This window comes from Mobula hypostoma, chromosome 1, assembly GCF_963921235.1.
Source record: "Mobula hypostoma chromosome 1, sMobHyp1.1, whole genome shotgun sequence".
In the NCBI taxonomy this organism is placed as follows: Eukaryota; Metazoa; Chordata; class Chondrichthyes; order Myliobatiformes; family Myliobatidae; genus Mobula; species Mobula hypostoma.
In genome coordinates this window covers 195,885,770-195,902,112 of record NC_086097.1, presented here as the reverse complement: position 1 = coordinate 195,902,112, position 16,343 = coordinate 195,885,770, and the positions used below count along the sequence as shown (strand labels likewise).

The following is a 16,343-nucleotide window of genomic DNA, read 5'->3' as shown; positions in this document are numbered from 1 at the left end:
GGGTGTCGAAGTTCGGAGTTCAGTCCCATCGTCCCCCAAAGCAGTTTGTACGTCATCTCCGTGGAATGGGTGAGGTTCCTCTGGGTGCTCCAGATTCCCCCCACATTCCAAAGATGTACTGGTTAATAGGTTGATAGGTCATTATAAATTGCCCCAATTGGGGGTTGCTGGAAGAGCCTATTCTGTGCCATATCTCTAAATAAATAAGTAAATCCTATTAGCTGCGTGGAGACTGGGAGGCGTCATCGGTAGCAGGGTTGATATTCCACTTGCAATAAACCTCCCGAGTGAACCTAATCTACAGGGTTTCTGGGAAACGTACAGCCAACATATGGACCCACTTAGAGGTTAAGCTTCAAGTTGCTGTCGACTTCTTCACTACAATGTATAAGAGAATGGGCCTTGTACCTAACACAGGCAAAATAAAGGTCCTCTGTACCTCTCATCCTCTCCACCCTACCATTCCTCAATTTACCCAGAGGAGAAGGGTTAATGAAGTCAAAGAAGTAATTCTGAAACAGTCTTAAGGCCAAGGGAACGAATTTGTGATTGAATTGGGTATTTTTTCAGTAATCCTTAAGGTAAAAGTGGCAGCACCTCGAGAAAACACGAGCTGGCTCACGAAATTCTTCTTTGAACACACGGGGGAGCTCTGATCCCGTCTTTTGCGTTTTCAGACGCTCGAGACATGGGGGTGGGAATGCCACAGCAAATTTAAAACTAATCACATGATAATTGCTTTAGGGATGTGACAGGAAATGCTAAATGATCACCCGCGGCCCCTCAGGACGCTGACAGTGTACAGTAAATGTGCGAAAGGATTTATGAGAATTCAGCTGTGCATTTTGTGGTTAATAATGTCTGGTCACATTTTATAGATCGAAAACAAGAACACGTGTTTATCATTTTACATTTAAAAAATGTAAACAATTCTGATAGTCGCGATCATCCATCACGTTTTTACATTTTATACATAACGCAAGGGACAGGCGTACTTGTGTATTTGTTAATTTAACATGTTTAAAATTACATGCCGATTTGCGAACTTGAGAAAACTTGTACAAATATCCTTCCGAGACAAGTTCTAACGTTCAGAGGACTTGACTTTTTCTATTACGGAGAAGCAAGTCAAAAGATGTCACTGCTTCACGTGGTTTAAATGTTAAGGTCAAACTTCTAGGAATCTTTTGTGTCAAAGTGGTTTACTGGTTTCCTAACCTAACGCTATCCATGGCTTGGAAGATAGCGGTATAGATGCACGAAATCGACTTCAGGTTAGTATCCTGCAAGGTACTCTGCGTGAGAAATCGGTTTGAAAGAATATAATCTTTCAAGCTAATTTCCCATGATATGCCCATGGCGAGAAGCAGTTAGTATCGAGGGACCTGGTGCTGTTTTCATGTACTTCACTCAGTGTCATTGGCATTCAACAGTTTTATATCCCATGGAAGCGAGATTCCAGGATTTGGGTTGTTAGTGCTGGCCAATGTACTCAATAATATTAAAAAAAACTCAATTCGTATTGATTGCTGACAGTAGTCGTCGGAATGCCATTACACGGAATATATTGATCTGATTGATTACAAAGTGCTTTCGATTTGATAATTAACACCATTAGGCAACAGAGGACAAAGATATAAGTTTTGTTGCATTTCAACCGAAGTTCTTATAATAATAGTAAACATTGGAAGACAACTTAGAGATCTACAGCATTACAACATCCTTTGGATTGCACCGAAATGCGATCTCATACAATATTAAAACAGTAGTTTAAAGCTAACTCGCGGCTTGCTGCAAGAGGAATGGTGAGATATTCTGACACTTTGGGACTGAACATCAAACTATGTTGACGTTGCTTGGCTTTTCCCCCCTTCCACTGATTTTGTATCATCATGATTCCCTTAAGTTTCCGCTTTGTCACCGTAGACAGAGCGATCATTCCGGTAATAGATCTCATCAATACAGATCAATGTCTGAAAGTCATAGTTTCAAAATGCTTCTCCACAAATATCACTTTACACCTATTCTACCTTGTTTTCCCTAATAACGTATCGTCCTGTACTGTTTATTAGTTTTATTGTTGTTGCACATTTGGGTTGTTATTCTTCTCTGATTACTAATCCTGAATACGCCTTGTTAAGTACTGGCACCAAAACCAGCGCAGTGGAATTTTTAATTTTCCATGTTTATGAGTGGGTTATGACTTTGGTCAGATAAACGACGAGGAAGACTGTTATATTCCGGGAGGAATATCGCAAGCTGATGACGTCTATTCGTGATACATGGTCTTAACGTGACTTGCACCGACTCTGAAAAGGGAAGCAGTCTGATTCATGAATAAAAATCCGAGTGCAAGTGTATAACAAACAATAGTTCATAAAAAGATAAGATGTAGACAAATGTTTACAAAGACATCTGTTGCTATGTGCATTTCAAACATTGTTTGCGAAGATTTCTGATAATTGCATATATATAATAGTGCAGAACGGTGGCAAGTTGAACGGCATCAGAATCTCAGCGTCGCTTCAGTGAATTGCCGAGAGGAAGATTTTTCAGATTCAGAAGTAAACCTGGACCAGATCGTGCACAACACTCAACCAAACTGCAATAGGTATGTGAGAGCCAGCAAAGTTAGCCAGCGACCTAACTGCTGGGCGCTTCTGTCTTATCACAAGATAGGAAATAGAAAATTGATTTGTTTTTTTCTGAAGAAAGCACAATATATATATTTATAACTTGTTCTCCAATATCAAATTAAGATGCTCATCAAACCGAATGCATTTTTTCTACTGAGCAGTTAAATGTGAATTTTGCTTTTGGTTTTAAACTTTTGATATTCGCTCCGCAGATTAAGAATGTCCAACAAAGCGACAATAGCATTCATGGTTGTGTATGGAATCATAATGCATTGCAATGTCTACTGTTCACCGACCGGAATGGATTATCCAGGATTTAGGTAGGAACTCCGTTAGTTTTTTTTTAGTGGAGTTCACTCTTCCTGCGCGTACTTTACCGGTTTGGACATTTACCTTGTTGACAGTTTCTTTTATCCGACTTCTTTGCCGTATTCTCCCTTTTAAGTTACTGTTTCGAGTGGGTAAGCAGATCATCCTTCCAATGTGGCTTACTTGTTGACAGCGAGCGATCCCGGGCGCCCCGCTCTGGCGATGCCTCTTGATTTTTATCTCCCACTCTTCATTCGCAACGTGGGAGACCGGGAGGGATGAGGTACAGGCGAAGAGCAGAGAGAGAGAGAGAGAGAGAGAGAGAGAGAGAGAGAGAGAGAGAGAGAGAAAGTGAGTGTGTGCGAGTGTGTGTGTGTGTGTGTGTGTGTGAGAGAGAGAGAGAGAGAGAGGATGATGGTAATTACAAAGGGACTGAGATTTAAAGCGGTGTTACAGACACGCATGAGAAGGTAAATGTGTAACTAAAATAGAAAGGAACTGGAACCGGAAACCTGGATAAGTTAAAAAGGAACTGGAACGAGTGAAAGGAAGATGTGAAAAAGCAGATATATAAGGTACTACAAATTTCATCTTGTTATCCGTTAACAAATGTGCCGGGGCACTCCTTGTGCTGGTAGGATTTTTTTTCTCTCTCTGCTTTTCTCCATTCTGCAAATTTTACACCAGGTGTTAATTCATTTCCGTGTCGCGATAGAGGATAATTGGAGCGATAGAAAGGTCGCTGCTCAGATGTTATCGAAGGTGGTATGCCAAAGCTTGTTTTGCTTAGGAATTACTGTCTGTAATGTGCTGGCGATCTTTCAGTTCCATTAATCAGATGTAAGCGAGGGAATCGTGTAATTAGTCTACACACTGAAGAGACAATGCATATCGCTGTGGGTGGACCGGGCGGCACAGGAAGTCGAGTTGCTTGATTCTGTGGTTCGGTGTGATGGAGTTGATAGCTTGGTAAATTGAATGTAGAGGTTTAACCTAATGGAAGTCCCGAGAGAGTCAGTGTGAAATCGCGTCAATTACAGTCAAAGGGCGAGTTGGAGGAAGTGGAGACTATTGTTGCAAAGAGAGGGCTACCGCATTGGTCCAAGAGCGCTTATTAAATGTGCGAACTGCAGATTGGAAAAATAGAGTTGACAGTCAGTCCAGCGCTAACCGATTCTTAACAACTGATTTAACCCATCTATTTCCTGATGAAACCTTCTACATTCATTAAGGTACTACTTTTTTGTTTAAAAATGCTGCTACTTTCTAACATTAAGTTTAAAATGGTACGCAATTGTGAATGTTGTTTCTTTTAGAGTACGTACACAAGAAAGTTGGATGTTTAAAATGTGTATTAGCTTGTAGATAATGATAAAACGTTTCGTTTATTTGAGTAGCCTGCAAATGAGGAAATAATCTCTGCAGGGTTCTCACGTTTCCAGTAAACCGAGAGGGGCCTAAAACGCACCCTCGTGTCGACATGTCTGCAATTACCCGCGAGTTTCCTTTATGTCAGAATTGCTGGCGTTGCGATAGAAAATGCGAGTTAATAGTTAAAATATCAAACCACAATCTCGGAAAGCCATTCGTTGAGTAGATGAGTACGTCGGCCCTCAATGTAACACGACTTTACGACATTGCCTAAAGCTTCGGTAATGTTTGACGTTTAATTCATCGTATCCGGAGAATTGTGGGTCTAAAGCAAGAAACGTCTGATTGTGATTCACTTCTGTTCATCGTCTTGCCGTAATGATTGCTTTGGCTATCTGCCCTAATATTTCGTTTTATGGCTTTGCGTCAAATACTGATAATCGCGTATGAGCTGTTTTGATACGTTTTGCTACGTTAATGGCGTCAAATAAATATAAGTTCTTATTCTATAAAGGTTGATTGGCACGTTTGTTTTCGTTCCGGGCACCAAAGATGATCGCCATAAACTGCTTTTACCAGATATATAAACTAACAATTGGCTGTCAATAGTTACAACAATCGCCAACAGCACAGAGTTATTTTTTTCGTTTGCGGTTATGACTGTAAAAACGCTACAGGGTTAAACATGAAGACCAATTGTGATTTTACATTTGTTCTTCTGGTGAAATATAAATTGATTAAAGTTTTGAAATATTCCCGCAGCATACCCCGCGTCATCCCTTAGGGGAAAAATGTTGAACATCTTAAACATTAATTTCATCCCACCATAAAAGCTATGCAATTGGCCTTCCGCAGTCTGCTTAAATTATTCAAGTTCTCGAACTCTGTGGGGAATAAGGCAGTGCACAATATCAGAAAGATTCGTATAGCGCCGGTAGATTTCGATTTCCAGAGTTATGAATTACTTATGGAACTGAAGAACGACGGTCCAAGTTGGGCAGCGCTTGCTAGTTCGCTCACGTCTGATGTGTGTCCCGGTAGTCTCCTGCATCAATGCTCTAATCTCTGTACTAAGCAAAACTCATCTACGGCTATAAAAAAGAAGTAAATGACACCCAGAGAGTAAATGCAAAGCAAATGAATGTTCATCACCAACCATTTCTCTGTCAGTTCACTGTTTACCAAACTGCACACATAGATCTTCATCTTTTTGATTCTTTCTAGGGACGAAGATGAGGCATATGATGAAAAAGGAAACTCACTACCCGATTTGACCTACGAAACTGATCGAAATGGCATCCGAATTCCTTCGTCGATGATTAATGATCTAAATACGTTAAGCGATCTGCCGGAGAAAAGGTGATATTATTTTATATTTGTGTGAAAATATATGAAGTGCTTTCCCGACTTTTGATAATAGCTTTGTGTCGGAGTTTATATGTTATTTGTAAATTTATTTATTAAATGCTTATTTTAAGATGTGAATAATTCAAAAAGAACTAAATTATTATGGCACCCCTTTACGAGTTATATGTCAACCATATGTGCATCAGACGGACTTCATAAAATAGCATAAATTTATGCTAATCAATTCAGTAATCAAGATGCCAGACCCGTTCAGAAAGCTCTGCACTGTCCTGCAATTCAAACACCTGCAATATCAAACGCTCTATTGACATAAAATATATGAAAAAAGGATTTATTAACATTATCAGTAAATCTAGAATCTATTTAAACTAGTAATCTTTAACGTTTAATTCTGATCGTGGATCATTGATTCGTTCCTGTGTTGTGGATTTCAGAACCGAGAGACATGCTGATTGGCTATTTACTAAAAGCCTAAGTTCCTTTATGAAAAGTGGATTTGTAAGGTCGTTCCTAAACGAAAACATGTCAAAACGCGATAGGTAAGCTTCTGACATTTAGAAATCATTTTTATAAATTGTATATCTTAATATTTTTAAACGTCCTGCAATACGCATTGTTCATCATACTGACCTATTTCCTTTTTATTATTTTTCTCCACTCTCCTTGCTATTGTCTACCTTCATTTGTTGAAGCGACCTTCCCTACACCGCCATCATCACCCTCTCCTCCCCCCCCCCCCACACACACACCTCGATTAATGCTGTTTGCATTTGTCACGAAGATTTCGGAAGTCGCTGTTCATAAAAAAAAATTGCATCTTATTCAATATTTGTTGTCGAGTAAATACCCAACAAGTAGCAATTCTCTCAAATTAAAGTTCACCATCCATTCATCGCCATCCATGAATCGCCTCCATTCATCATTCATGGAGCAAATTGGTAAAGTCATGAGATGAGTCGAGTTTAGTGCAGACTGTGCTTTGTTAAAAAGTCTTGGAGTCTTGATTTTACTTCTCATCTGCAGTGGCAGCAATGTTGAGAAGGATACGGAACCCCTGTCAAAGCGACATTCCGATGGCATCTTTACTGATAGCTACAGCCGCTACAGGAAACAGATGGCTGTCAAGAAATACCTGGCAGCTGTCCTGGGGAAAAGGTATAAACAAAGGGTTAAAAATAAAGGACGTCGAGTATTCTATTTGTAGCGACGAGTGACCACCCACCCTGTGTATACAGCCCTATCCAAGATTCGGTTCAAACGACTGAATAATCATCGCTCTCTGTTATTTAAACATGTATTTATGTATGAAGTAAAGCCATTAAAACGAATATTTTGATAAAAATATTGTTTTTTTGTAAAACACTATAGAACGCACAGATTTACTTTGTGAATGGTTCCTTTTGGGTTATACGTATATTGCAGAGCAGAAAAAGTGTGCACAAGAACAATATCCATCGGAGCGGCTGGTTTTATACGAAATACATAGCGATATTGGGATATTGTTTCTTTTTGTGTGTGCTTGTATTGTATTCAAACTAAAATTAAAAGGATAGTGTTTTTCATCCATAACAGCCCTGAAGATATTTATATTCTCCAAATTTTCGACGATTTTGATGCCCTGCTTAGGCTGCTTGAATGGGTTTATGGTATTGGTTTGGGAGAATTGCTGCAGCAGATGTCCTTGTCGGTGAGTTCCAGCATAGGCTGCTTACACACGAGACAAATTAAAGGGCGCTGGCCCCATTACTAAATAGCTTCTCGATGTTATCTTAATCGACTTCAAACTCACATGTCGTCTGGAGTCACCATATAGTAATATTAACGGTGAAACCTAGGAACAGATGTCATGGAAAGACGAATCTTTCCTGAGTGACTTACCAAATTCTAAAGCTCGACTCTGTTAAAAGGTGGTTCTCTCATTTATTGTTGATAGCAGATAAACAATAAATAGGACGTCACTTCAGGAATCAGAAATGAACAAATGCTAGAACCACCTTGTAACAATCACATCATATAAGGTGTCTTTACCCAAAATTTAAAAATATTGAAAGATTCTTTTTTTTACATCAATGCGCAGCTGCATTTCCCTTAAGACCTCTCCAAAAGGCAGAGAGATTGAGTATTGCAGATCACCTCACACAATGCTTTAGTGCTTTTATTTTGCACTGCACAAAGAGGAAATGCAGCTTCGACTAAAACGTTAAATCACGACAATCTCATTTCAACCGGAGACGAGTGATCGTCATCTTTTGCTGGGCATCAAACTACAAATTAGACTTTATCTTAAAATCCACAACCTAAATAAGAATGACACCGACTATCATAACAACCAATATTTACACTTAAGAACTAGGTTTCACTTTACTGAGGCGACTAAAACAGGCATGTGAGTTTCAAAAGTTAGACAACATTCGGGTTCAACGCGGAACGTATTTATTCGTGTATAACTGAGTATTGTCCATGATTGAATTACAAGTGCTATAATCATTAAATTTCTGCTAATCATAAACGTGCTGGTCATGTGGAAGACTGATTGCTAAAGAAAGTCACCATGGAAAATAAAAAAAAAATTCGCTGTTTTAGTTTATTTGAAAATTTTTCTGTAGAAATAAGAACTAAACCAATCGCAGGAAGGGCAGAGGTTGCATATATCCTTTTGGAGAAAAAATGTAACTCATAGGCGTTTGAATCTATGCCTGCATGAAATCAATCTTATTTTAATTTTGCATTCTCCTCCAGGCAAATTGATCCAGCAGGATGCAGCTTGCAGCTTTGGTGCCTTGATTCGTCATTTATATCGACATGAATTACGAGGGTTTATTTTTTTCTTTTTCTTTTAAAAGCGGCCCTACATTGCTGCAACACATCAGCTTACATTTGAGGCTCTTACAGTTCGCGGATCTCGTGGTATCTCGTTGCAAAGTTGTGTTGAGTCGGTGATTTCTGTACTGCACTAAGTGTGGTGTTCAGCCTGTGAGACTACTAATTATTCTAGACACTTCAATAAAATGTTGTGCTTCGTTAATGTTCGCGTGACCAAACCACCTTATGTATAATTATAGGGACACGAGATGCCTTACTAAACTTTACACAGATTACAGCATTTGATCGATTTTGATTAAACAGTAATAGAAACTGCAATTCTGGACATCTTTTTATTTTGTGCAGTTGTGAAAATGGAGATATCTAAATGAGTTGAGGGGCGTAGCTTTAGATTTGATAGGATCGATCATTAATATCTAAGAAAATTGTCAAGTTTGAATTCATGCTCTTTCATAAACATGATAGCATCTAATTCTTTCATACATGCTGCCCTTATGTTGTAATTAATAATTTAAACTATCTCAATATTTTAAAAATATTTTGAGAAGGAACTAAAAAGGTTATTATATTGTGGAAAATGTGATATCTCCAATACACAAAAGAATTACTCATAATGTGCCTGATCTATAACAAAAGCTAACATAAGTTCTGATAGTCCTTATGTTACGTTTGGACAATCCCCATAATTAAATCTTGCAATTCCCAATATATGAATCATTTTCAATGTTCTTTCAAACAAAAGATTGATTTCTAAACAATGTAATCTCCATTTACTTTGGGTCCCAAATGTGTTGAAAGTTCATAGTATGCCTGTTCCTATTGCACTTTAATCACAGTTATCTGAATTCATTTTGCTTCCAAGACTGCATGGCCATTATTTAGAGTTCTGAATGTTCAAAGCCTTCTTTATGAAATCAATGTTAAACTGTAGTTAATTAACCACTAACGTTATTTAATTCTGATACAGAACAGGAATAGTTTAATGAGTGCCTTGGTGTCATATTTGTTTCTATGTAATCCAGGAATGATGTGAGAAATATTTGACTACATCTAAACTCAGGACACAAGGGATTGTTGGATATACTACTGACCCTTACTTGTTAGTTGCCCTCATTCACCCCCAAATAACTGCAGACATAAAACTAAGGCAGACATGATCCCCTCTGGCAAATCTGGACCAGCTCCTAATCCAGGTTAATGCAATTAAACATCCCCGCAAATTCCACTGATACAAAAGGATAAAACAGACTGTATAACCATTACTAACGTAGAAGTGCAACCTTTTACTTAAACACTAAGATCTAATTGAAGTCTCTTCATATAATCTTAACTTTCAAAAACCACTCTTAGTGGTTGCACTGCTAACATTAAATCAATTACATAAGAGAGAGATTGCAAGGAATACAGTTTGACCTGTTTGATTTTAACTTTTACAGTTAACTCAGAAAATTCAAATTCTCAAGCAGCAACATAATATTAAATATTACTTTAGTTGACAGGTATAAGGTAGCATGGGTTGATATGATAGTTTCCATAGTATTAACTGAAACAATGATGATAAACAATTCCTAGTTTGATCAGTTGGATTGGTGAAAGATTTTCTAACAACCTAAAATCCAAAGATGGAGAATAACTGGTTGTGCCTTTAGTAATGTTAGAATTTTACAGGCAATTGGGAACAAGTCTCTGAGGCTATATTGGCATACCCCAAACCCTCCTTTTCTTGGTTGGAATGAAGGTGAAACAGATGGTTCAAACAACATCCCTTGTCTTCATACCACTCTAAATAGGCTTTCAAACTACGGAAGAAATCAGTCTCAGATTATTTTCTTTCATGGCTTGATGGATATTAGTGTCATTGTTGGATGCCCTCTGACTGTTGAGGAGAAAGCTCCTTGTGTAGGAATAAAGTTTTGTTCCCGATCCAGTTATCTAGCTTGGATTCTTCAGTGACTGGAGAGCCAGCACTAGAAGATTTCAAAAGTAAGCTTAATAAAATGTCCATATCCCAAAAGTAATGTTTGATGTAGATATTTACCAGATTGAAGTAATATCACAAGAAATGTGATGTCCTGTTGTTAAGAAACTTTCGAGACTGAAAGTTACCACGGTTTCATGAAGTTACTGTGGTTCTCGAACAGTTGCCAAGTCAGGATCAGGAGATTGCATTACATTGACTTTCATGTTGCATGTTAAAATAAATTTGCATCGATGAAAGTTCCTTTGTGCAATGGCAGACTGTGGTCTGAAATGTATCTCTTTTGAGGATGATCTTAAGGATGAAAATAATGTGTGGGACCAACTTGGCAGCTCTTTAAAAACACTGTATCATGTTGAATAGTGATTCCTTGTGTAGTTCTATAGTAATTAAGGCCATAAAGGGAATACATAACATGTAAATTCACCAAGAACTTTTAAATAGCTGCAAGTGCAGGGGAAAAGCATTAATTGTATTTACAGTGTTGTTTCTGGTAGGTAGCAAATGATGGCATGAGGTTAGAACAGGGTAGTGATGAAGAAAATGAACAAGTATACTTTTCAAATTAATCAATACCATAACTGCACCTGTACCAGCAAAAGTGACTGTATTTGGAAATCAGCATCAGAACTCAATTGATATCTAATCCTATTTTACTTTGGTTTCCATGTATTGTGTACATGGAAAAGGTGTGCACAGTCAACAAGTCTAAACAATAGTGCTGGTTCTGCTGTAAGTCTGTTATCTGACTCAATAGCAATGCAGATGTTAAACTAATTAATGGCTTACATTTCTTCTAGTTAATTAATGTACACCTAAAGCAGTTATGTATAGATACCAAGGCACTGTTGTGGAGAAAGCCCATTACGTAAAATAATTCTCAGTATCAACAGCATATTTGCAAACCTCTTTTTATATTAGAAAAAGAAGAATGACAGAATTGGCTTTATGCTGAGAATAAAAAGCATTAAATATGCTAATAGAATTTCAAAACCCTCAGTTGATTGTCTAGTTCCTTTGCAAAAATGGCTTGGCACAGGGTATTAGGACAGTGAAACATTAATTACGTAAAGCTATAAATAGGCATGGATGAATAATTGTTCTGTGACTTCATCCCCTTTAGTATTAGAAATGGGTCTGAGAAAGAATCAGATGATTAGCTAGATTCCTGCTTGCATGCAAAATCAAATCTGAATGAGAGTGAACAGCATAGGTACAATAAAGGTCTTAACTATCAATCTGAGGATCACACTTGATCTTCTGTCTCCCTGACACTCATATTCCATCCTTCTCCAACACAAGAAAAATATGGATTTTAGAAAAATGGATTAAAAGGAGAAATGCTTAGAACATAAATAAAATATTTTTCATGACCCTTTAGTCTTTTTCAATATCTTCTCCTGCTTTATACTATCTGGTTATAGAATCTAAAACTCCTTACTGACCAAGTTCATTGACTTGTTACGAATAAGATAGCAGGTTGGAACAGTAATGGAGGTTATGATCTTTACCCCCAGAAATAGCAAGTTATAAGATTACTTCATAAATCACAAACTATTTTAGAATCCTGGTTTTGTCCATTATTTTTATCACTGGTTACTTCTTGACAGCTAGACTCAAGGAAGGAAAAGTTTTAACATTTTCATCAAGTATGAAAGAATTGGAGAACAGAAAGAAGAAAGAGATCTGAGACCAAGTATTTACCAAAATATAAATGGGTGAAAAGAAAAAAAGCTGGAAAAAAAGGAAAAGAAACAGATGCAAGTATATTTTAAATCTTGTAAATACACATTAGAAGAAAAAAAGAATAATTATGAAGCTATCTTTCAAATCCCCATAAATTTGTTAATTAAAATGGGAAGCAATTAATAAATATAGATAAACATGGGGAAAAGATGATGTAGAATTAAAGCTGCTAATGAATTTAGAACTAACTTTACATGACTCCAATATAATTTTTTTACCAGTTGTGTCTTGAATTTGTAGAAAACCTCTGTGGTTATGTGATTTCATTGATCTCCCACGGCCTTAGTGTGTTACCCAGTTAAGAAGTAACCTCCAGTCGTGCTATCTGCCTCCTGCTGCTAATCACCTGCATAGGCTTCCAGCTCATAATCCTCCAGATAATAATAAAAGGCAAGTCAAAGCAACAGGCAGTTCTTTACTTCATGGAAATAAGAACTCCAACTGTGTATTTTGAATGTCTTTTTATGCAATGCTGAATGCTAGAATTTCATACTAGTCAGGGAGAATTCTAAAGGAGATCTGATTTAGGGTAGAAATGATGTAAAGTTGTTGGTCACTTTCAGTGTCGTTGCTGTTAAGTGAATAACACAATTTCAAGCTGTGACTCAGTGACCTGTAATTGGTATAACATGTGGACTAGTAAGCTTGACATTGCTGTTTGTTGCTGTTGCACTTAGGGAGTAAAGGTTGCATTTCACATTCTTGCTTAATACTGTAATCGATATTCATGGAAGCTTGGAACAAGACAACTAAAATCTTAGAGACTAAGGGTATTAATATTCTTTGTCAAAAATCTTAAAATATCTTTCTGCCGCAGGTTTTGATACTACCTTTTTGTCTCAGCAGTGAGTCTGAATGAAAGCAGGATGAACAAGAATATTACAAATACAGCAAAAATTGGAAAACTGCTAAAACCAGAAAATGTTGAAATGCACTGTAGGTTAGGCAGCATCTGGAAAAGTAAGGGTAAGTTAACACTTCGAGTGTAAATGCTGATCAACCTTCTGTGCATTTCTAGTATTTATTGATGTTATGTTTGCTAGAAGTTACTTCACACACTAAAAATATGCCATTGATTTACTTCCATAATGTTCAGTGACATTAGAGGATTTGTGTCCACATGAAAGAATGAGATGAAAGGTAGAATGCAACTGTAAGGGATAAGATTAAACTTTATGGAGTATAAAGAAATACTGAGTAGAATTCTAATGTGGACAATAGTGGGATCATTTTACTTACTTTGAATAGATGTAGGATTTAGGAAGGAAGGGATCAATATTAAAACTTGATGCCAAAATGAGGGATGAAAAGGATAGATTACAGATGAAAATAGAAAATTAAATAAATCAATGAATTAATCAATGCTGCACGTCTTAAATAAAGTAACCTTACTGGTAGCAGTTTAAATGAGGCAAAGGAGCATAAGCAGCTTAGTTTGCACATACTTGGCCTTCAAGACAGCAGTAAAACTTTGATAAAGCAATTGTTTTGCATATGTAAGTATAGAGTGCAAGAACAGAGGGATTTTGCAAGCACATAAATTGTGTATGGATATATAGTAGAATAAAACTGTATTTATAGTAATGTGCCATGGCATAGATATTTGTGCTTGGTCACTAGAACTAAATTTGCAACACAGGGCCAGCAGCAGGTTGAGTTCAGCTTCATAAACACACCCCAATATCTTCAATGAACAAATTTCAGGAGAATCATATGAGCAGCTATTAGCATTTTGTGTGCTTCGATCAAGCAGTCAATTTCTGTTGCAGAAACACAAATCCCAAAAGATTAAGTTATGAGATTGAGTCCCATAGATCCAGTAATTAGTGTATAAGCACAAGAAAATGTAATTTTTAGAAGGAATCTATCCCTCTTAGTCTATGTTAACATTGACCCAAAACATTAACAACTTCTTTCCATTTATAGATGCTGCTTGACCCATTATGTTTCTCCAACAGATTGTTCTTCTTGCTCTAGATTCCAGCATCTGCTGTCTCTCATATCTCTAGTCTACATTTGCTTCTAGGCCTCAAGACACAGGAAGCTATTCAGTGTCACAAGTAACCGCCAAAAGAAAATTGACCAGTATGTTTTCTACTGTACGTTCAGGCAATAAATTTGATCCAGTTTAATTTATATCTTGAAACAAATTAAAAAAGAACCTTAAACTGGTAAAGCACTTTAGTTAGGATTATGATGTGCAATTTTTGTGCAAAAGCAACGTTACATTATATTATAGATTCATTAGGATGTTATTAAGAATGAAATACTAGTTATAAAGAGAGATTTAGAATGAGTTACCTTTCTGGGAAAAGTTGGAGTTTGAGCTGAAGATTTCTTGAAGATTATGAAGTCTGTACAAAAAGTAAATTATGATTTTATTTTCTTCTGATCACAAAAATGATAACTTGAAAATAACCATTTAAACTAATCATAACATGACTTGAATAAAAAACTAGAAACAAAACTACATAAAGATTGTAAGAAATCAAAGTTTCCTATAACAATGTATTTGGAAGGAATCTTGAAAAAGTTGTCTAAAATGAATTTCCAGAGTTACAGGCTGACAAATTGAAAAAGAAGTGTTGTTGTTTACAGTAGGTCTCCATGAAGAGTTCAATGCCAATGGAGATGGCAGACCCCTGGTAAAGAGCACCCAGCATGTTTAGGACTTTTGCTTTTCTAAGGGAATCCCAATGTTTTACACAATTATGGACTGAAGGGGTGTTGGAAGTGCCAACAGTTCAAAGCAGATTTATTGGCCTTTCCCAGGACTCTTGGCAAAGTATTCTATATCTGATAGATTCAAAACAAGCTTATAGCATTACATCACAGAGCAGCATGTTTTACTAAGTACCTGGCCCAGCTTAAAGCTTAACAAAATACAGCAGAAATAGGAAATCTCATTTAACGTAAGTTCCTTCCACCTTTGATTTTTCTGAAATGTCAGTCAGCATATGCACATAGCTTCTTTTTCTGTTCATGCAATTCAAAAGTTCATGTAATCATAAAAATTATTTATGCAATTTAATAGTTCATAACTTATTCAGATAATTCTGTACTAAGAGCATTGGTACTGAGGAGACATGTCATCACTGTAAAGCCTGAATGAGTACCTGTCATTGTCTATACTCTAAATGTTGTTATGTCAGATACAAATAATCTGCACTGCATGTGGGTTTTTGTATGCTCCTAAGATAAAATCTTATACTGATTTTTGCATAGCATCACCCATGTATATGCACTTTAAACACAAACCAGAGAAAAAAGAGTTCACATCCATTTTGAGCTATAAATACTGATTTTCAAAAATTTTACAGTGTGTAATCACACAAAATAGTTTTAAATGAGAATTTTCTGAGTGTATATAGTCATTTTCTTGAATTTCCTTGGGTCTGGACTGGCAGCTAATTGGGAATTGCATATCTCTGGCAAGCTTTAGCAGCTTTCCACCGCTGACATGAATGGAACAGGTTAGCGTTTTTAAAAATGTTAATATATTTTACATAACTTGCATTTTATTTAACAGAAATGAATGTGAAATATCTTGAACAAAAAACATTTCCTCTGTTTTTAACATATTCATGCTAGGATGATTAATATTTTAATAGGAGTTTATGAGAGTTGAAATAATAGATCAAATGTTAAAATAATATTGTTGCACTTTATATTGCTCTTTTATTTACTGACATTCATTTAGATTGCTTAAACATTTTGATCTCACTCAAAACTTATATCTAAGTGACAGAATTAAATGTAGCTGCTGCTCATAGCAGGTTACATTTTAATTAAAGCATTAGAATAGTTTATTTGTGCCATTGTTAAACTTGAGGATTCCATTTAATAGAAAGTTCTCCATGGTGGTGTTAGACACCTATGTACATCTATCTAATCTTTGTTACCTGAGGAAGCAAGATAACTAGGGGTGCAGTGGTAGCCAAAGCACTCTGAAATGTGTTTGGCACCTCTTTAAGAAAAAAGACGAAATAAACAAGCTAATTTATTAGGTGCCACCCTGGGTGATTTGAGTCTCTCAGAAACTGCTGACCTCCTGGGATTTTTACGCACAACATACTCTGGAGTTTACAAAGAATGGCACCAAAAACAAAAAA

General features: G+C 36.7%; 1 protein-coding gene across 2 annotated transcripts; it reads left to right on the top strand.

The window, feature by feature from the left end:
• The first annotated feature begins 2,303 nt into the window (after positions 1-2,303).
• On the top strand, positions 2,304-8,860 carry LOC134342845 (glucagon family neuropeptides-like). 2 transcript variants are annotated; one of them, XM_063041480.1, is made up of 7 exons: positions 2,304-2,611; positions 2,849-2,956; positions 5,541-5,675; positions 6,119-6,223; positions 6,708-6,839; positions 7,257-7,371; positions 8,424-8,860. In XM_063041480.1, exons 2-7 carry the CDS (start codon positions 2,856-2,858, stop codon positions 8,430-8,432), a joined length of 597 nt encoding a protein of 198 aa, XP_062897550.1. In that variant the 5' UTR covers positions 2,304-2,611; positions 2,849-2,855; the 3' UTR covers positions 8,433-8,860. The 2 variants fall into 2 exon arrangements, with proteins under 2 accessions (XP_062897550.1, XP_062897542.1); XM_063041472.1 differs by having other exon boundaries at positions 7,257-8,860.
• Positions 8,861-16,343: the final 7,483 nt, after the last annotated feature.